Source organism: Pygoscelis adeliae, unplaced genomic scaffold, assembly GCF_000699105.1.
Source record: "Pygoscelis adeliae isolate BGI_AS28 unplaced genomic scaffold, ASM69910v1 Scaffold50, whole genome shotgun sequence".
NCBI lineage: Eukaryota > Metazoa > Chordata > Aves > Sphenisciformes > Spheniscidae > Pygoscelis > Pygoscelis adeliae.
The window spans coordinates 376,211-391,060 of record NW_008823963.1 but is presented as its reverse complement, the minus strand read 5'-3'; the positions used below and the strand labels follow the sequence as shown (position 1 = coordinate 391,060).

Below are 14,850 nucleotides of genomic sequence, written 5' to 3'. Positions count from 1 at the left end.
GCCTTTTAAAGATGTTAAACTTTCAACCATCTTTTAAACACCTCACCTTTTTAAATTAAAAAGGACACTGGCAGATACATTTTTGACACAAATTTAAAAATTTTGAAATACAGATATGCATGTATACACACATGTATGTATACGTATTGTGTGTTTGCAATTTAGGGATTCCCACCTGTCAAGCGTCTTCTCTGTCTGCATTTTGAATGAAAGCAGCGTGGGTTTTTTCCTGGTACTGTTTTTCTTTCAGTGTAACAAGAAAAACTAATTCATTCAGCCCCACCTGTGGCCCTCAGTCCTCTTTCACGCAAATAAAATTGTATTTGGCAGTTCTCAAACATCCAGTGACAGTAGCATTACATTTTTATGTTCTATTCTTTATATTTTATAGAAATCGGAATGCTCTGGATTATTGTCTGTTACACTATTATATAAAATTTATTTAATCTGAAAGCAAAATAACAATCAACGATGACAACCTAACCCCGCTGAAAAGTAGTGTAACTACTAAAGCTGCTGGAGGGATGAGTTGGCCTAAGGGGAAGCAGCAGCAGAGAAGGAATTCTATTAATGGAAGGAAGGGCGAAAAACAGAACAGAGCTCAGAAGGTCTTATAGAAGATTCATGGAGAAAGTATATAAAATTAAGAAAAAAAAAATCTCATACTGCTTCTTTGTTTAACTGTTGCTGCTGAATGTATTGCACGTGGGACAAACTGGTGCCTGACTCAACTACAGAAAAGTGAGAGCAGCTGTCCTTTAGCAGGGTTTAGGAGTAACCATGTCCTGACTTGCATACCTGTGTAAAATATCTCCATAGACAACTTAGCTTAATATATTCTCCAACAGACAAAGCATATCAAGTCAAGGAACCCGAAAGTGTTTATTTTAATTTACCACAAACGCGTTCAAAGCAAGCCAGCATTTGTTATTCTGGTCAGTTCTTTATTGGTTTTCATCCTAAAGACTAGCACATTTACAGCATACATGGATTGGATGAACTAGAATATATAAAACAGTAGCCGTGTGTTTATGATTAATTAATACTGCCCAAAACCAAATAAATAAAAATATTTCAATGCACAAAGCTTGGCAAATACAGTTGTGTTGGGACAAAACAGTGTTGTATTATACAATAATTTTACACGTATAAATGAAACAAAAGGCAACTGTGCTGTAGGTACTTTCACAGAACATACACAGAACATACTTGGCAACAGTTTTCTTTTTTTACCTTTGTATGTTTTATAATTTAAAAAATGTACTCAAAAAAGAACGTTAGACAGAACTTCATTTTACAGTAATCCTTAAATTCGCCTCTCCTGTGCAACAGAAAAGCTTACTTCGCCCTCGTGAAGCGTCCTATGTGGATTTCAAGTTTCACAGTTTTTCTTTTTTGATGAACTGCTCGAGATCTCACTGTTCATTACGCCCTTTAAACAAGCCCGTCGATGTGCATGTACTGACAATGTCATATATATAAAATGTTAGCTGGACAACAGTGTTGTATACTGAAATCAGAATATCTTGCAATGTAACAAAATAATGCAGTACTTGAGACTGGTATTCCACCGCTTTAAAAAGGTGAGCAAAAACCACGGACATACAAAAGTCGGCAACTTTTTCTGACTACGTTGGTATGCAAAACAAATAAAGGATCACTAAGCTCTAGAGCAGATCTAATGATTGTTGGCCACAGTCTAAGAGAGTGGCTCTGCTAATTGTTACGACAGACCTCTTGTTATTTTCTTCTGAAGCGGAACATTGGAAGATTTTTAGTGTAACAATTAACTATGTTTGAAATATACAAAATAAACTCATCAACTCATAAAAACTAAGGGATAGAAAGAATATAGTTTATACAAAAATAAATGTAGCATTTAACAATGGGCCAGGGACTGAAGGTTGAGCAGAACTAATGGAGTAACATGTCTAAAGAGATCCCATCGAAAAGCTTTTCACCATACCCTTGTTTAGATGTTAGCAATAAAATAAAATAAAATCAACACTTACTAATTAACTGGCGAATGGGGTTTGTAAAATTTCCAAGGGACTGTTCTAGTGTAGCTGATTTGTTCGGACCTGGGATAGGTACTACAATACATCGATTTTGCACAGAATTCAGTGTTTTGTTATCCTAGAGAGACTGAAATAATGGTAACAACCTAGTTCAGCAGAACTCTCTGACCTGGCTTTGTGACGTGCTGCTCAGCGTTAAACTGCAAAAAGCAAAATGCAAAAACTGCTAGACCTGGAACCCCCAAACCTATATGGGAGCAGAATGAACATGACTGATTGATAGAGCAGTGACAGCACAGACAAACATCAGTGAGAGGGAGAAAGAAATCAGAAAACAGCCATATACTTACCTGGCTGTTGCTACTCTCACAAGAATAAATGAGCAGATTTTTCTATTCTAAAGCTCATATCCTTAGAAACCAAGGAGGAAAGGGCAGAGTGTGCCGAACGAAGCTAGCTAGAGATTACTTAATCCTGTCAAAATTTGGAAATTAATGTTTAGCTGCTTTTTAAAAAGGTATCTTAGCTTCAAAGGCATTCTTTGGGAGATTATTTCCGAGGAGATCTGTTGAACGGTTTTTTGTCAAGTGCTATCGAACTGGTCACCTTAGTCATAAGCTAGAACACCTCTGAGGTTCTCACGCATTAGCAGTAGCACGTGAGCTGTTCCTTTCTATCAGCACGGGGCATCGCTACCTTCCTCAGAGATACCCTGAAAACAGTCATACTTCCCCCCCAGGATTCTGAACAACTGCCCAGGTAAAAGGCAAAGGTGAACAGAAACCCATTTTGGTTACGGAGTAACGGGGATGTGTTGGGCACTTGAGCATTTTTGTATTGACATACAAAATTGATATGGGAAAAAAAAAATCGAGTGCTAATCAAAAAAATGTAACCCCCCGAGATACTAATGCTTACAATCCAGAAGTGATACAAAAAGCTATGGGTAAAAATGTGTTAATTAATATACAATACCATGGAACACACTGAACGTGTCACGTGCAACATTAGCCACTGGCTTGTTGCGCTTGCCTTATAGTTTGAAGGAGCAAGGGGGAACTGTTGCCGGCATTAATGGTTAAGCATCATTATGTTTTTGAAACATTTTTTAAAATCAGTTAAGATGTGGGCCCAAGTCCTTATCCGCTGAAGACGACAGGAATTTGTTTTATTTAGACGGAACTAGAAACTAGACCTCATATGTCTGGCCTTTTATGTATTGTTAATTTCATAGATGAAGATGGCATCCTATATACAGTAAATTAATTTACGCTCCTGGCTTTTACTGTGCTGATTTTTTTTTTAAAAGTCAAACTTCGGTTTCTTGATTGTAACAATGCATTCTACAGTTATTAGACTGTCTAAGATCCAATCCCTTTTTATTTACAACTTTTGAATTTTACTCTCAGTTTTAAAAAGTTTATGAAAAGCTCAATCTCAAGGCAACTCAGTATAAAAAGATGTTACGTGAAACAGCTGCCTAAATGCTGTTCCTAGAGTCCTTGCCCATCCAGGAGGTACCTAGCTATTTGCATATAGGTAATTATTAAGTAGCACGATATCTGTTCATCTTACATACACTGAAGGCTATTTAAACGGGCAGAGTCATCACACTATTCTCAAGCTAAGTTGTCAGGTAATTGTTACTGTGGATTCCAATTCTGTAAGTAACATGCTCTGTATAACCTAGCGAAACGTACAAAAAGGTTATTTATCTCTTCTGGATGACAAAATCATGTATTAATCTAGAGTGTATCCACGTGTTTTAATGGAACAGCAATTAAAGGACATAGTATGCTTATGTTTCAACTTTTCCATAAGTTCCTTCTGGAGGCCTGTAATACTTTGGGAAAGCCTTCAGTTGCAGGGAATTAAATGCATACTTGCGACATCCAACATTCTTCATTGTATTTTCTCGCCGACAACCCTCACTGGGGAAAAAAAACAAGCACAAAAAATGACAGCAGTAAAAAGGAAAAAAAAAAAAGACTTAAACTAAGATGAAATGAACCGGTTATTTTATAGCATTAACGAAAAGTTGGTTATATTTAATGAGCGTTTAATTAATTTGCCACTGCAAATATTAAAAATGATGACTCATCATACAATGCTAGTAAGAAGCACACAGAATGGATACACGCTATGTCTGATTGCTAGTTTTGCATTTCTAAAAAGCAGCAGTGCATCTACTGAAAAAGTTCTTTCACGATGGTTTCATGTATTTCAGGGTACACTGTTGTGGAGTTCACATGCCGCTTCATTGCACAAGGGATCCCAAGAGATTGCTTACGAGCAGTTCTGCTAATTTATTAGTATATTAGGCTGAAAAAGAAAAACTGCTGTTCTCTCAGTAAGAGCTTTAAAGTAATTCTATTGTTCCCTGTATGTCGGCGCTATCAGTACTTACTTAAAGATTAGAGCTGATACAAAAATAATGACTTTCCAGTTATCTCTGCATGCATAAATTGACTTGGAAATCAACATAGTCTAAAATAAAAATCTTCATCATGAAATAGCAGCTTTGTGTGGGTGCAAAAAAGATTGGCTGCATTGGCAGTCATCACCCCGATGAAACAAAGCTGTGCAGAATTTAATTTTTACCCAATGTTTTGGCGCAACTGCCCCACACTACAAAGAGGTTCTGTGCTACAATAAAAAACTACTCCAGTTTTAAGGCTTCTTTACACTTGTAAATCTACTTCAGAGTTCCTTTGATTATATCCAAAAACAGACATACAAAGAGGAAGCACTATCTTTTAAATATATATTATAAATCAATTCCGGCTTGCAGGAGAATATCTTTCCCTGATAGAGAACTGAAACCTAAACAATGATTTAATACTAGAACTTCATGGCAAAGTGTACAGTACACCATCTTACGGTGGAAATGTCACGTTATTCCTGTCTTGGAGATGGCTGCAGCATCTATCAGGTAAACTGTGGTCATCTGATTCAAAAGGAGGGTTTGGATTCCGGTTCAGTTTGAAAGCTCTCTGCTCTTGCTGACCTCACCGTCCTTCTAATTTTGGTTAATTAAACTGACTGTAACTGTGTTCTGTAGGTACCACCTAGTTCCACTTCATAAAACACTGTAACTTTTTGCTTTAAGAAACAGTTTAAGTAAGTTTGAAATGTGTCTCCGGAGCACATTCTGTGCCTGCCTTTTATAGACTGGATCGTACGTGATGACACTATTTTTATGCATTGTTTTGTGTTTTACAGAACCTTCCCAAAGGCTGTTGCAGTCAAATAGATTCATCAAAAATTTACACAAATTATAGTTCAGAGTACTAACAAAACCAGGAAGTTTAACTAGCAAATATGGGGTGCTGGATGAGCATTTTCACTCCAAAGTGAATCACTCTGTTCATAACTCATTCCACTGCATCTGGTTATTGCACATGTCCCCCTACGGCACAGGTGGGCCACAGAGATAGTGACAAAGATGTATTTCACACACCATTTCATGTGCCGTGTTTCTTCTGCTGGAGGCACATAAGCAGTACGCACTACAGCATTTTAAATCTGAATGCCTGAACGACAGCACAGACCAAGCTAAAAAAGAAAAAAAGAGAACTTGTCCCCACCAAAGTTTAAGAAAAAAAGAAAAAGCTACATTGTTTTCAAAAAGCCTAGGCTTTCATTCTAGATGAATTTAAGGGTGGTCTTACTGCAACCCTAATGACAGTCATGAGCAAAGCCTTCATACTTTATTTAAACAGATTAATAAACTCAGGGAGTTCAGTGGAGATACTCCCACTAAAGCTACTTTTGCATCTTGATAGACTGAACCCAGGACACCCATCACATTGCAAGAACAAGGCCACAGTCCAACCTGACATTTGTTCACTTTGTAAAAAGGTAGATTTTGGTACCCATAGCAAATGAACCAGTGTTAATCAGAAAGAAGAGATGATTTGTACGGAGACACAGTGGTACTAGATATCAGCACAGGACATGGATATGTCCAATACCATCATACCGTGATTTTAAATTTCATCAGCAGTAAGGCTTTACCTAAATTCATTGCAACTAAAAATAAATAGGATACATGCTTAAATATATATATAAAAATATACATTATATATATGTGTGTCTTTCTGTTTTGTTTTGGTTTTTTTTTTAAACAAAGTTGGAAGAATAGTGAGGAAAAATACCAGGAGATAGTGTACTGTACAGTCTGATTTCATGAAGACACAAATATAACCACATACTTTATTTTTTTAGTTAGAATATTCACCAAATTTAGGATTTTATTCTAACTGTGCTTTTTTATTTTTTTAAGCTTACCTCTCTCAGAAGCTTTCAAATTCCATTAGAATTGATAATAAAAGCTATAGCTACCTATGTTTTTTGAGCGAGTTAATAATAGTAGAAAATAGAAATCACAGTACTAGAAGAGTTCTCCTCAGAAGCCCAATTTTCTGTCATCTCAGGCACCAAGCGAAGTAAATCCCTTTATGAATTTAGCAAACTACATTAAATGAGGTTAGGTTTTTTGATCAGCTATTGCTATTGACAAGCTCTGCCAGACCACTGCATCAACAAAATCTTTCAGTTTAAATAGGCCTCTCCCAGTTTGGTGTTGTATATAAATGATCAGATTTCATCTGCAATTATTCTGCGTGACTAAACTAGGTAAGCCGCTTTAGTCTCACCACTTAAATAAATGTTAACCTACCATCATTCGTTTATCTCTAAGTAAGTCACTATCAACATCATAATTTATTAAAGCTGTCCAACACTTAAAAATGGAAATAACAGTAATATTTAGTCTAGTGTAACTAAAACAAAGCCCAATGGAAAACCGCAAACCCACCTACTAAAGGAGCTAACTGACACCTCCCTCTTCTTGCCTGAAATATTAAAGACCAATATCTGTAACTTCTAGGATGATAATGACCCTATTTCAGAGTAAGTTCTGTAACAGAGCACCTGAAACAGATAATGGATCATTAGCAGGCTAATGCCAATTACACCCTCTTCCTAACCACAAGTCATTCTCTTTATGTCTTTAATACATTACAAAATGCAGATCTACAAATAGAATGAAATAATTCTGCAGGCAGCGCACCGCAAGTTGTTTTCTGAGTGGGTACACTAGTCTATTGGAACATACTTAACCATGAGAAAGGAACAAGACTATGGTTCTACAAACTGTTCAGTAATGTAATTTGGATAGTATGCTTTGAAATTAAGGTAGAAATTTGTTTATTTCTTCAAATAAATTTCTTATAATTTCTTATAAACCCCACCCATGTTTTTATTTTTCTCTTGATACCTCGTAAAAATGAAAGGCAAGATTAGCATACACCTTAAATATACAAAAAGATACAAATTTTTTTCAGACAGAGTTCCTTTCTCTGGAATACATGAAACAAGTAACACAAAACTATATTTGGTAAGAGATCTTCAGGCCGGCTAAAGTAACGAGGTAACAGGCCAATGTCAGACTATGTTACAAGCACTGAAAGCAGAACAATAATTTAAAGTTTCAATACAATTCTTTTTGATAAAATAATTTGATGTATATTTACAGTTTAGTACAATAGAAACGTAAAATTGTAAGGCATAATAATAATTCTTGGCAGACAATGCTATGACACATCCCTTTGTCCAGCAGGTACCAAGTGGCAATACACATTCAAGCACTTTTTTGTTTTTGTTTTTTTAACCTTATCTTCACTTGCAACGTAATCTGGCCACCAGGTATGCTATGCTCAGAAACAGCCACACAATCAGTAAATTGGGGCTGAGAGCTAGTAAAGGAATAGAGTAGAGGAGGCTGGGATCTAGTCTGAAATCTCGGATGGGCACCAAGCCACTCAAGTTCTTCTGGGTGACTACCTCCCGTGTTCCAATGCTGTGAAAAGGAAGAAGGTTGGGAGGAGGGAAAATAAAACAGAAAGGAAGACGGACATGCAAATGAATGTATAAAGAGAGATGGCAACACAAGGTGGTCAAGAAAATGAAAAAACATGGAAGAAAGCACAACAAAACCAGAAGATGAAGTAAAGAAAGAGTGGAAAAACATCTCAAAAATATGTATCAGCACAATTACAGAAACAAGGAGTTTTTGAAAGAGAATAAAAGAGAAAAATAAGAAAGAAGTACTGTAGTCTACTGAAAATAAACACATGTAGGTTGAACATAAATGGTTTTCCATGTTCATTCTTTCAGATTACGAAGCAATAATAGCCCATGCTGCTCTGCCATGCTTCCGCATGCTGCAAAGAAGTGGAGCTCTGAAAAGCAAGCTGAACATGAATAACCATTGTAGTATTTGACCCTTTCAAACATCTTTCCATGTAGGCTGCAGTGAAATAATTTAACCTCTTAAATACCTGCTCCATGCGTAACAAAAACCCCAAACCACCCACTTATTTTTCTGCTTCAACATGAATTCCAGTGTGTATCAATACGCTTTCCAAAAATGCATGTTTCTGAAGTACCTCAATATATGCATGTGAAGGCAAGACATGCTGCACCGCCCAGCTCATTATGCCCCTGCTTCCTACATTGCTTTGAGCACAGAAGGCCTAGAGTGGAGAACACCTCTTCAGGTAACGTGTGGCTTTGTAGTGTGGTGTTTCACTTTGGATCACTCTTATACCCTGTGCAGTCCAGCTCTATTTTTAGTTTACAAAGCAACAATTAAATGCAACCTGTGAGCCTGATCCTGTTAGAACAAGTGCACTCGCTCCATCCATAAAAGGTGATACATAACCTTGCTGGTTGCGTAGCAAGGTTAGGTAACCAACAGACAATGTCTTGGAGGACATCAGAGATACTCTGGAGGGGGTGAAAAATAGCCTTCAGATGCTGGTGACACTTCACGTCAAATGGAATTAGGTGGGCAGGGAACTAAACCAACTGTATTTCTGATCTGGATTAACACATCCAAATCAGTGATTAAAAGAAGTTTTCACTCCTTGTGCCTACACTGGATATGGGCAGATTGAGTCCGTGATCCAATTCCCGATTATCTTTGTAGTGGCAGGCGAGGAGGGGGAGATAAGTATCTTTGAGAAGAACCCACAATCACACATGGCAGTGGGAATGGCAAGTAGGATACACAGCAATATCCAGCCTTGAGGGGGGGGGGCCGCACTGAACTATAGTGTAGGTTTGAGTTTTCTCCATCAGTCGATACCTAATGCCCACCTAATCTGGATAAAAGGAGCACCTCAAGGCTCAAGGCTGACCTGAGGACTGCACTTAGAAGTCAATGCAGCTGCAGTCTCCCACGTATTTGAAAGTCAAGTACTCTCCTTCCTACCTGGGCTACTGGTGAATAATGAGGGCACATACAGGAATGTATCTGGTACAGGTAAGAAAAAGCAAATGTATTTGTTGACAATTGCCTGGGTGTAAATATGCACTGAAAGGCATTCAAAATATAGAAAGAATATTAAATGAACTGGGGTGTGATCTGTGAGCAGAAAGCTAATGTTGACTGGAAAGTGGTGGATAAAGGTTCAACGGAATAGTCTGGAGGAAGAAAAGTGTTTTAGGATATAGGAAGTATATCCTTAATTTACTTAAGGAAGTAAAACAATGGGGGAGGGAAAGAAGGAAGAAGGCTCAAAATTATAAGATGACATTATGGACAACACATGCCACATCTCTGTCATTAAAAATTAGTATCAAGCTACTCAATTTTACACAAAGACATACACACAGACACATACAGTGGGAATGCAGGCAAGAGCTGGAAAATGCTTTCCCTGTCACTCTTGGCCCATGTGGATGCTTCCACCTGAGGGGTGAAAAGTCACCTTTTGGAAATAACAAATATTCCGAATTGTACACAGTGTCTCACATCAAAACATTCCTCGGCAGACTACCTCTAGGAGAGGACCAGGGTAAAGAGACAAAGCAAATTTCCTGCTAATCCAGCTTGTGTATGGGAACCCTCTCTGTGAGGAGAGGCCGGGGCTGCCCCATGCCAGACACAGCCAGTTCCAGCCGGCTCAGATGGAACCACCAGAGGCACAGCTGTGCCCCGCAGCCATGATGGTGGTGCCTTGGGGAAAGCATCTGTAAAGAAAGGCAAAACACTGCATGGCAGTGAGGAATGGGAAAAGATGTGAGAAACAGCTCTGTGAGCACCGAAGTCAGAGAAGAAGGAAGGGAGGAGGTGCCCCAAATGCTGGAGCAGGGATTCCCCTGCAGCCGTGGAGAAGACCACGGTGGAACAGATATCCACACTGCAGCCCGTGGAGGACCCCATGGTGGAGCAGGTGAATATTTCCTGAAGGAAACTGGAGCCCATGGATAGCCTATGCAGGAGCAGGTTTATCCTGAAGGACTGCAGCCCGTGGGAAGGACCCACACTGGAGTGGGGGAAAAGTGCAAGGAAGAAGGAGCAGCAGAGAGGAGCTGTTATGGACTGACCACAGACCCCTGATCTCCATCCCCTGTGCACTGTTCAGTGTGGGGAGGAGGTAGAGGAGTTGGGAACAAAGGAGTGAAGTAGTTGAGCCTGGGAAAAAAGAGGTTGTGGAGAGAAGGTATTTTAATTTTTGTCTTTGTTTCTTACCATCCAAATCTATTGGCAATAAATTAATTTCCTTTAAGTCAAGTCTGTTTTGCCTGTAACAGTAACTGGCAAGTGATGTCCCTGTCTTTATCTCAACCCACGAGCTTTTTAACTGTCTTTTCTCCCCCTGTCCTGTTGAGGAGGGGAAGTGAGAGAGCGGCTGGGTGGGCATCTGGCAAGTGGCCAAGGTCAACCCACTACAATTTTGTTCTTAAAGCACGTCAACCAGTGAAGAAATCCAACCAAACTTTTTATGGCAGTTTTATTGCCGTGAGTGGTCATATCACAACATGACCGTCAGGGCTTTGTTATGTAGTCTTTTTAGTCATCACCGTTGCAGCTAGGAGAGGTTATTTCTCTCACCCCATTTTCAGCTGCTTTTCAAGAGCCCCCATCAGAGACAGCTCTCAACTTCCTAATTGGTTTAATGAAAATGAGCTGGACTACCTTAAACGTGTAAAGGATTTTGCTACCTAGGCTGATTTTGACTGAAACTGGATTAGACTATATTCACACAAACAGCTCCACCGGCGTATCTGACAGGACAGTAACCTGGTAGGAGGAGGGAGGGCAGGGAGACACAGGTCTAGTGGGGAGTGTTGGCACTGCTGCAGATGGAAGAGGCTATGTGATCCAGTTGGACTTTGACTCTTACACTGCCTTTACTGACCAGGTAGTCACTTCCTCTGTAACTTGGACTTCCAGACATATCATGATTTTACTATTTGTAGGCTGTGAGTTACCATGTATTTGATTTGGGACAGGAAAAGTTGCAACGTATTTACAGAAAGTGAGTTTATTCTAGTGGAATATTTATTTCTAAGGTGAAAGTCACAAACTTGTATTTGTGAATTTCTACAAGAATCTACAAGGAGCACTCAGTGTTCTCTCCCTGATGTCCCTGCTCACTGGATAACATAATTATCACAGATGCGGAATTATCACAAGACTAGGAAGGAAAGGAAGTCCCTGAGGATGAGTAAGCGGGAACTAACACCTCTGAAGACCAACATCACATTGAAGAAGAGGGTGCTTTCTTAATTTTTCAAGAACAGTGTAAGCAAGGATGCTTTTCTTCTCTGGAAAATTACCAGCAGAGAAGAGATTAAATACTTTCTTTGACTCCCACAACTTAATAGTGCTTCTTCCCTGCCCTTCCAACTGTCCCAGAAACTTCAGAAGTCTTCAAGACTGAACCAAGCCTTCCTTTTCTAATACAATTACACAAATGAAAGATCCAAGTTAAAAGAAAAAGCAAGTTTTCTGAATGCCCTGGAAGTAACTTGCAACTCTCTCACTTCCTATGTCTGTCATCTAGGTCAGGTCATCCTGTCCAGGTTGAAATGGGTTTGGGTGGAGTTGGAATCCTACATATTTGTTCCATAACCCTATCTCTCTCGTTAAGCTCTGTTAATTCTGTGTCATTGTTCCCAAGCAGAATTGGCAAATAATTTAAAAAACACAACAACCTACCCCAAAGAGAATGAAATGTGAGGAAGAAAGAGTGATGGGCTTGAAGAATGGTCTGATCATAGTACTCCTTCAGACTAGTCAGTATTTGTTCTGCACAATCTCTCTTAGTCAAAGACTTAACAGAAGAAAAGTCAGTCACGTCTTTCACCTGTTAGAGCAAGTCCCTGATGTTGCTAGAACACACTAGCCAAAGGTTTTGACTAAATTGGCCCTCTTTCAATATCCCTGTGTAGGTCAACATAAAGCAATGCATTTCTTGGGTCAATATTTTATCTGATCCTGTGTTATATTAAATTGATAGTCTGAAGGTCCAAAACAATGTTATTATTAACCTCTGTCTCTACTGTGTCCACAACTGCATTAAAAAAAACGACATTAACTCAGTAACTAATTTAAAGAAAATAACAAGTTTCCTAGTATTATACTAATTTTTTATTCTTACTAAATAAACAACTGTGCAACAAAGCTTTTTTTGTTTCAGATGTCTAAGATGACAAGTTGCATAATTTAAATAGAGACATTTGAGAGCCACTTAGCTTCATTTTAAGTTAATAACTTCTCCCTCAAAAAGCTGTTCCAAGCTTTGTTTCTAATACCGAGGTTTAACTACTCTCTGAATGCAGTTTTCATGTACGGTACTAACTCTGTAACAATGCAGCAAAAAGTGCAGCAAAAAAGTAAAATAAGAAAGTCCAGTGACATCCAATTAGATGTAGATACAAAAACCAAATTATTAGTGTAAGAGGCTGCAAGTGTTATTACATGAGACATTTTCCTTCTAGGTAACTGAAGAGTAAGAAAGGGTCAAACAGCAAAAACATACAGAAAGGATAAGAGAATTGAACACTCTAGAGAATTTGGTGAGAAGACACACAGTACAGTACATTCAGTAAGAGTGAATGTTGAAAAACAGGACTGAACAGCATTGTTGAACTACATTGATAAAGACTAAGGCTAGATTTCTTATCCTTTCTTTTGGTATGTGAGTTACGGAGTTTTCCAGCAGTGCTTGAAACAAGGCATTGAACAACAGTAAACAGATTTTCTTTTTTTTTTTTTTTAGTACAGTATTTAATTACGCAAACTTCTCTGCTGCTTCAGAATACAGAACATCATTATATTGATACGACAACAGCACACTGACACATTGTGATGAAATTTGGTTGCTGTATTGTGAAACACTTATACTGACATTTTGCCCAGTGAGCAGTGTTTCACTGCTAAAGAATACACGTGGCAAACCAGTGCAAACTGCAAGTGTCTATGTTTCCAAGAACAAAAGACAGGTCATCCCTGAGAAATCTGCCTGATCTAGAACTAAGAAACCCAGTGCTATGACAGTTAAGGTAACCTCATCATTAAACAACTTTCAAAGCACCAGTTTCCTGTTCTGTAAGCTCAGCATGAACAGAAAACACATTTTTACATGCTCCTTTGAAAACTCCCGATTCACTACTGAAAACTAATGCCCATCTGATCCAAATCTGGTTACAACCAGCTTTAGCATATGCAACTCACTAATACATGCAAGAGAGGGATGAATTCCAGCAGCCAGTTTTGCAGTTTTCTGGCTTTATTTCACTTTTTTTTCCTTTTGATAGAAACAGAGACCACTGCTCCTCTGCAGTTTGCATGGTTCCTCATTTAGGAATAAGTGACGCAGTCAAACTCTTACCTCCTCATACACTCCAGAGCCTGGGTGAAGACCTGTGGAGCCATTCCATGTTCATGCTGCAGGATCAAACACTGCTCTAGGGTGACCGACATGGCAGTCCTATCCTTGGCACTTTTACAGCTTGTAAATCGAACACCATTTAATCTGCGGCATATCTAGAAATGGGATATACAATTCATCATTCCTTCTTCATACATAACCTTCTGTCAGAGAACACACCTGTACTTATCCTCCTTAGAGAGACACAAATGTTGCGTAGGACTTTGATGTCAAAAGTTGTCATTGTTGAGAGAGCAAAGCCTCGTTACATGAGTTGTAGTTACATGAGGGGTATGGAAAATACTGATGTGGAAAATACATTTTATCTCCCCGTGTCTCATTCTAGAGGAGGTTTAACCTGGCAGCATTTCCAAGCTACATGAAAGCAAATGAAGAAATTCGAACATAGCGGTAATAAAAAAGGGGAAAATACATATGCATACAGAAAATCAACTGAACTATGCAGAGATGCTTATGTTAATAAATACCTCAGCAGCTTGCCAAAGGATATCAACATTCTTATTTTTCCTTGCATGTACATTTTGTCCCAGAAATCTTAACAGTTCAGGCAGGCACGTCTGACTACGAGATCGAGGTAGACCTATAAACAAACAAAACCAACTCCGCTTATTTATCTGTATTCAACACTTTTGCAAAGTTAAGTTACATGGAAAGTGTTCCTATATGCCTGTTGCAAACACAATCATGTTTTCTTGAAACTATCAAAGCTTACAACAATTAATCCAATTCTTAATTACTTAGTACCACCAACAAAACAAATTCAAGTTTAATTAAACTCAACTGGAAATACACATTCAGGTTATTTAAAACTTTGGGCGCTCAGAATCTGATAGCAATATAATAACAGAGTGAACAAAGGGAGCAAGATTGGTATAGTATCTTGGTTTGTGTATCACAGATGTACTTGCTTTCACACACTGTTCAGAACTGTATGTAAATACGTAACTGCCCATATTATCACCCCTCAGAGGTGACAGGATGTCACAGGATGTCTCAGAGGAGACATGCATGTCTCCACAGAAACCCTGAAGATATCATTTTATATTCTACCCACATTTTAAATTTTAAATTTGCAAGCTGGC

General features: G+C 38.5%; 1 protein-coding gene across 5 annotated transcripts in view; it reads right to left on the bottom strand.

Annotated features, from left to right (window-relative positions):
- Window positions 1–866: 866 nt before the first annotated feature.
- Window positions 867–14,850, bottom strand: part of INPP4A (inositol polyphosphate-4-phosphatase, type I, 107kDa) — an 83,043-nt gene continuing 69,059 nt past the window's right edge. For 4 of the 5 annotated variants that reach the window (XM_009323607.1, XM_009323622.1, XM_009323629.1 and 1 more), the window contains 3 exons: window positions 14,236–14,348; window positions 13,709–13,863; window positions 867–3,949 (listed from right to left, as the gene is read on the bottom strand). In XM_009323607.1, the coding sequence (XP_009321882.1) occupies window positions 3,817–3,949; window positions 13,709–13,863; window positions 14,236–14,348 (401 nt within the window). In that variant the 3' untranslated portion in view covers window positions 867–3,816. Of the gene's footprint in view, window positions 3,950–7,608; window positions 7,882–13,708; window positions 13,864–14,235; window positions 14,349–14,850 lie in introns of those variants that run through there. The other variant, XM_009323600.1, reaches the window with a different exon arrangement.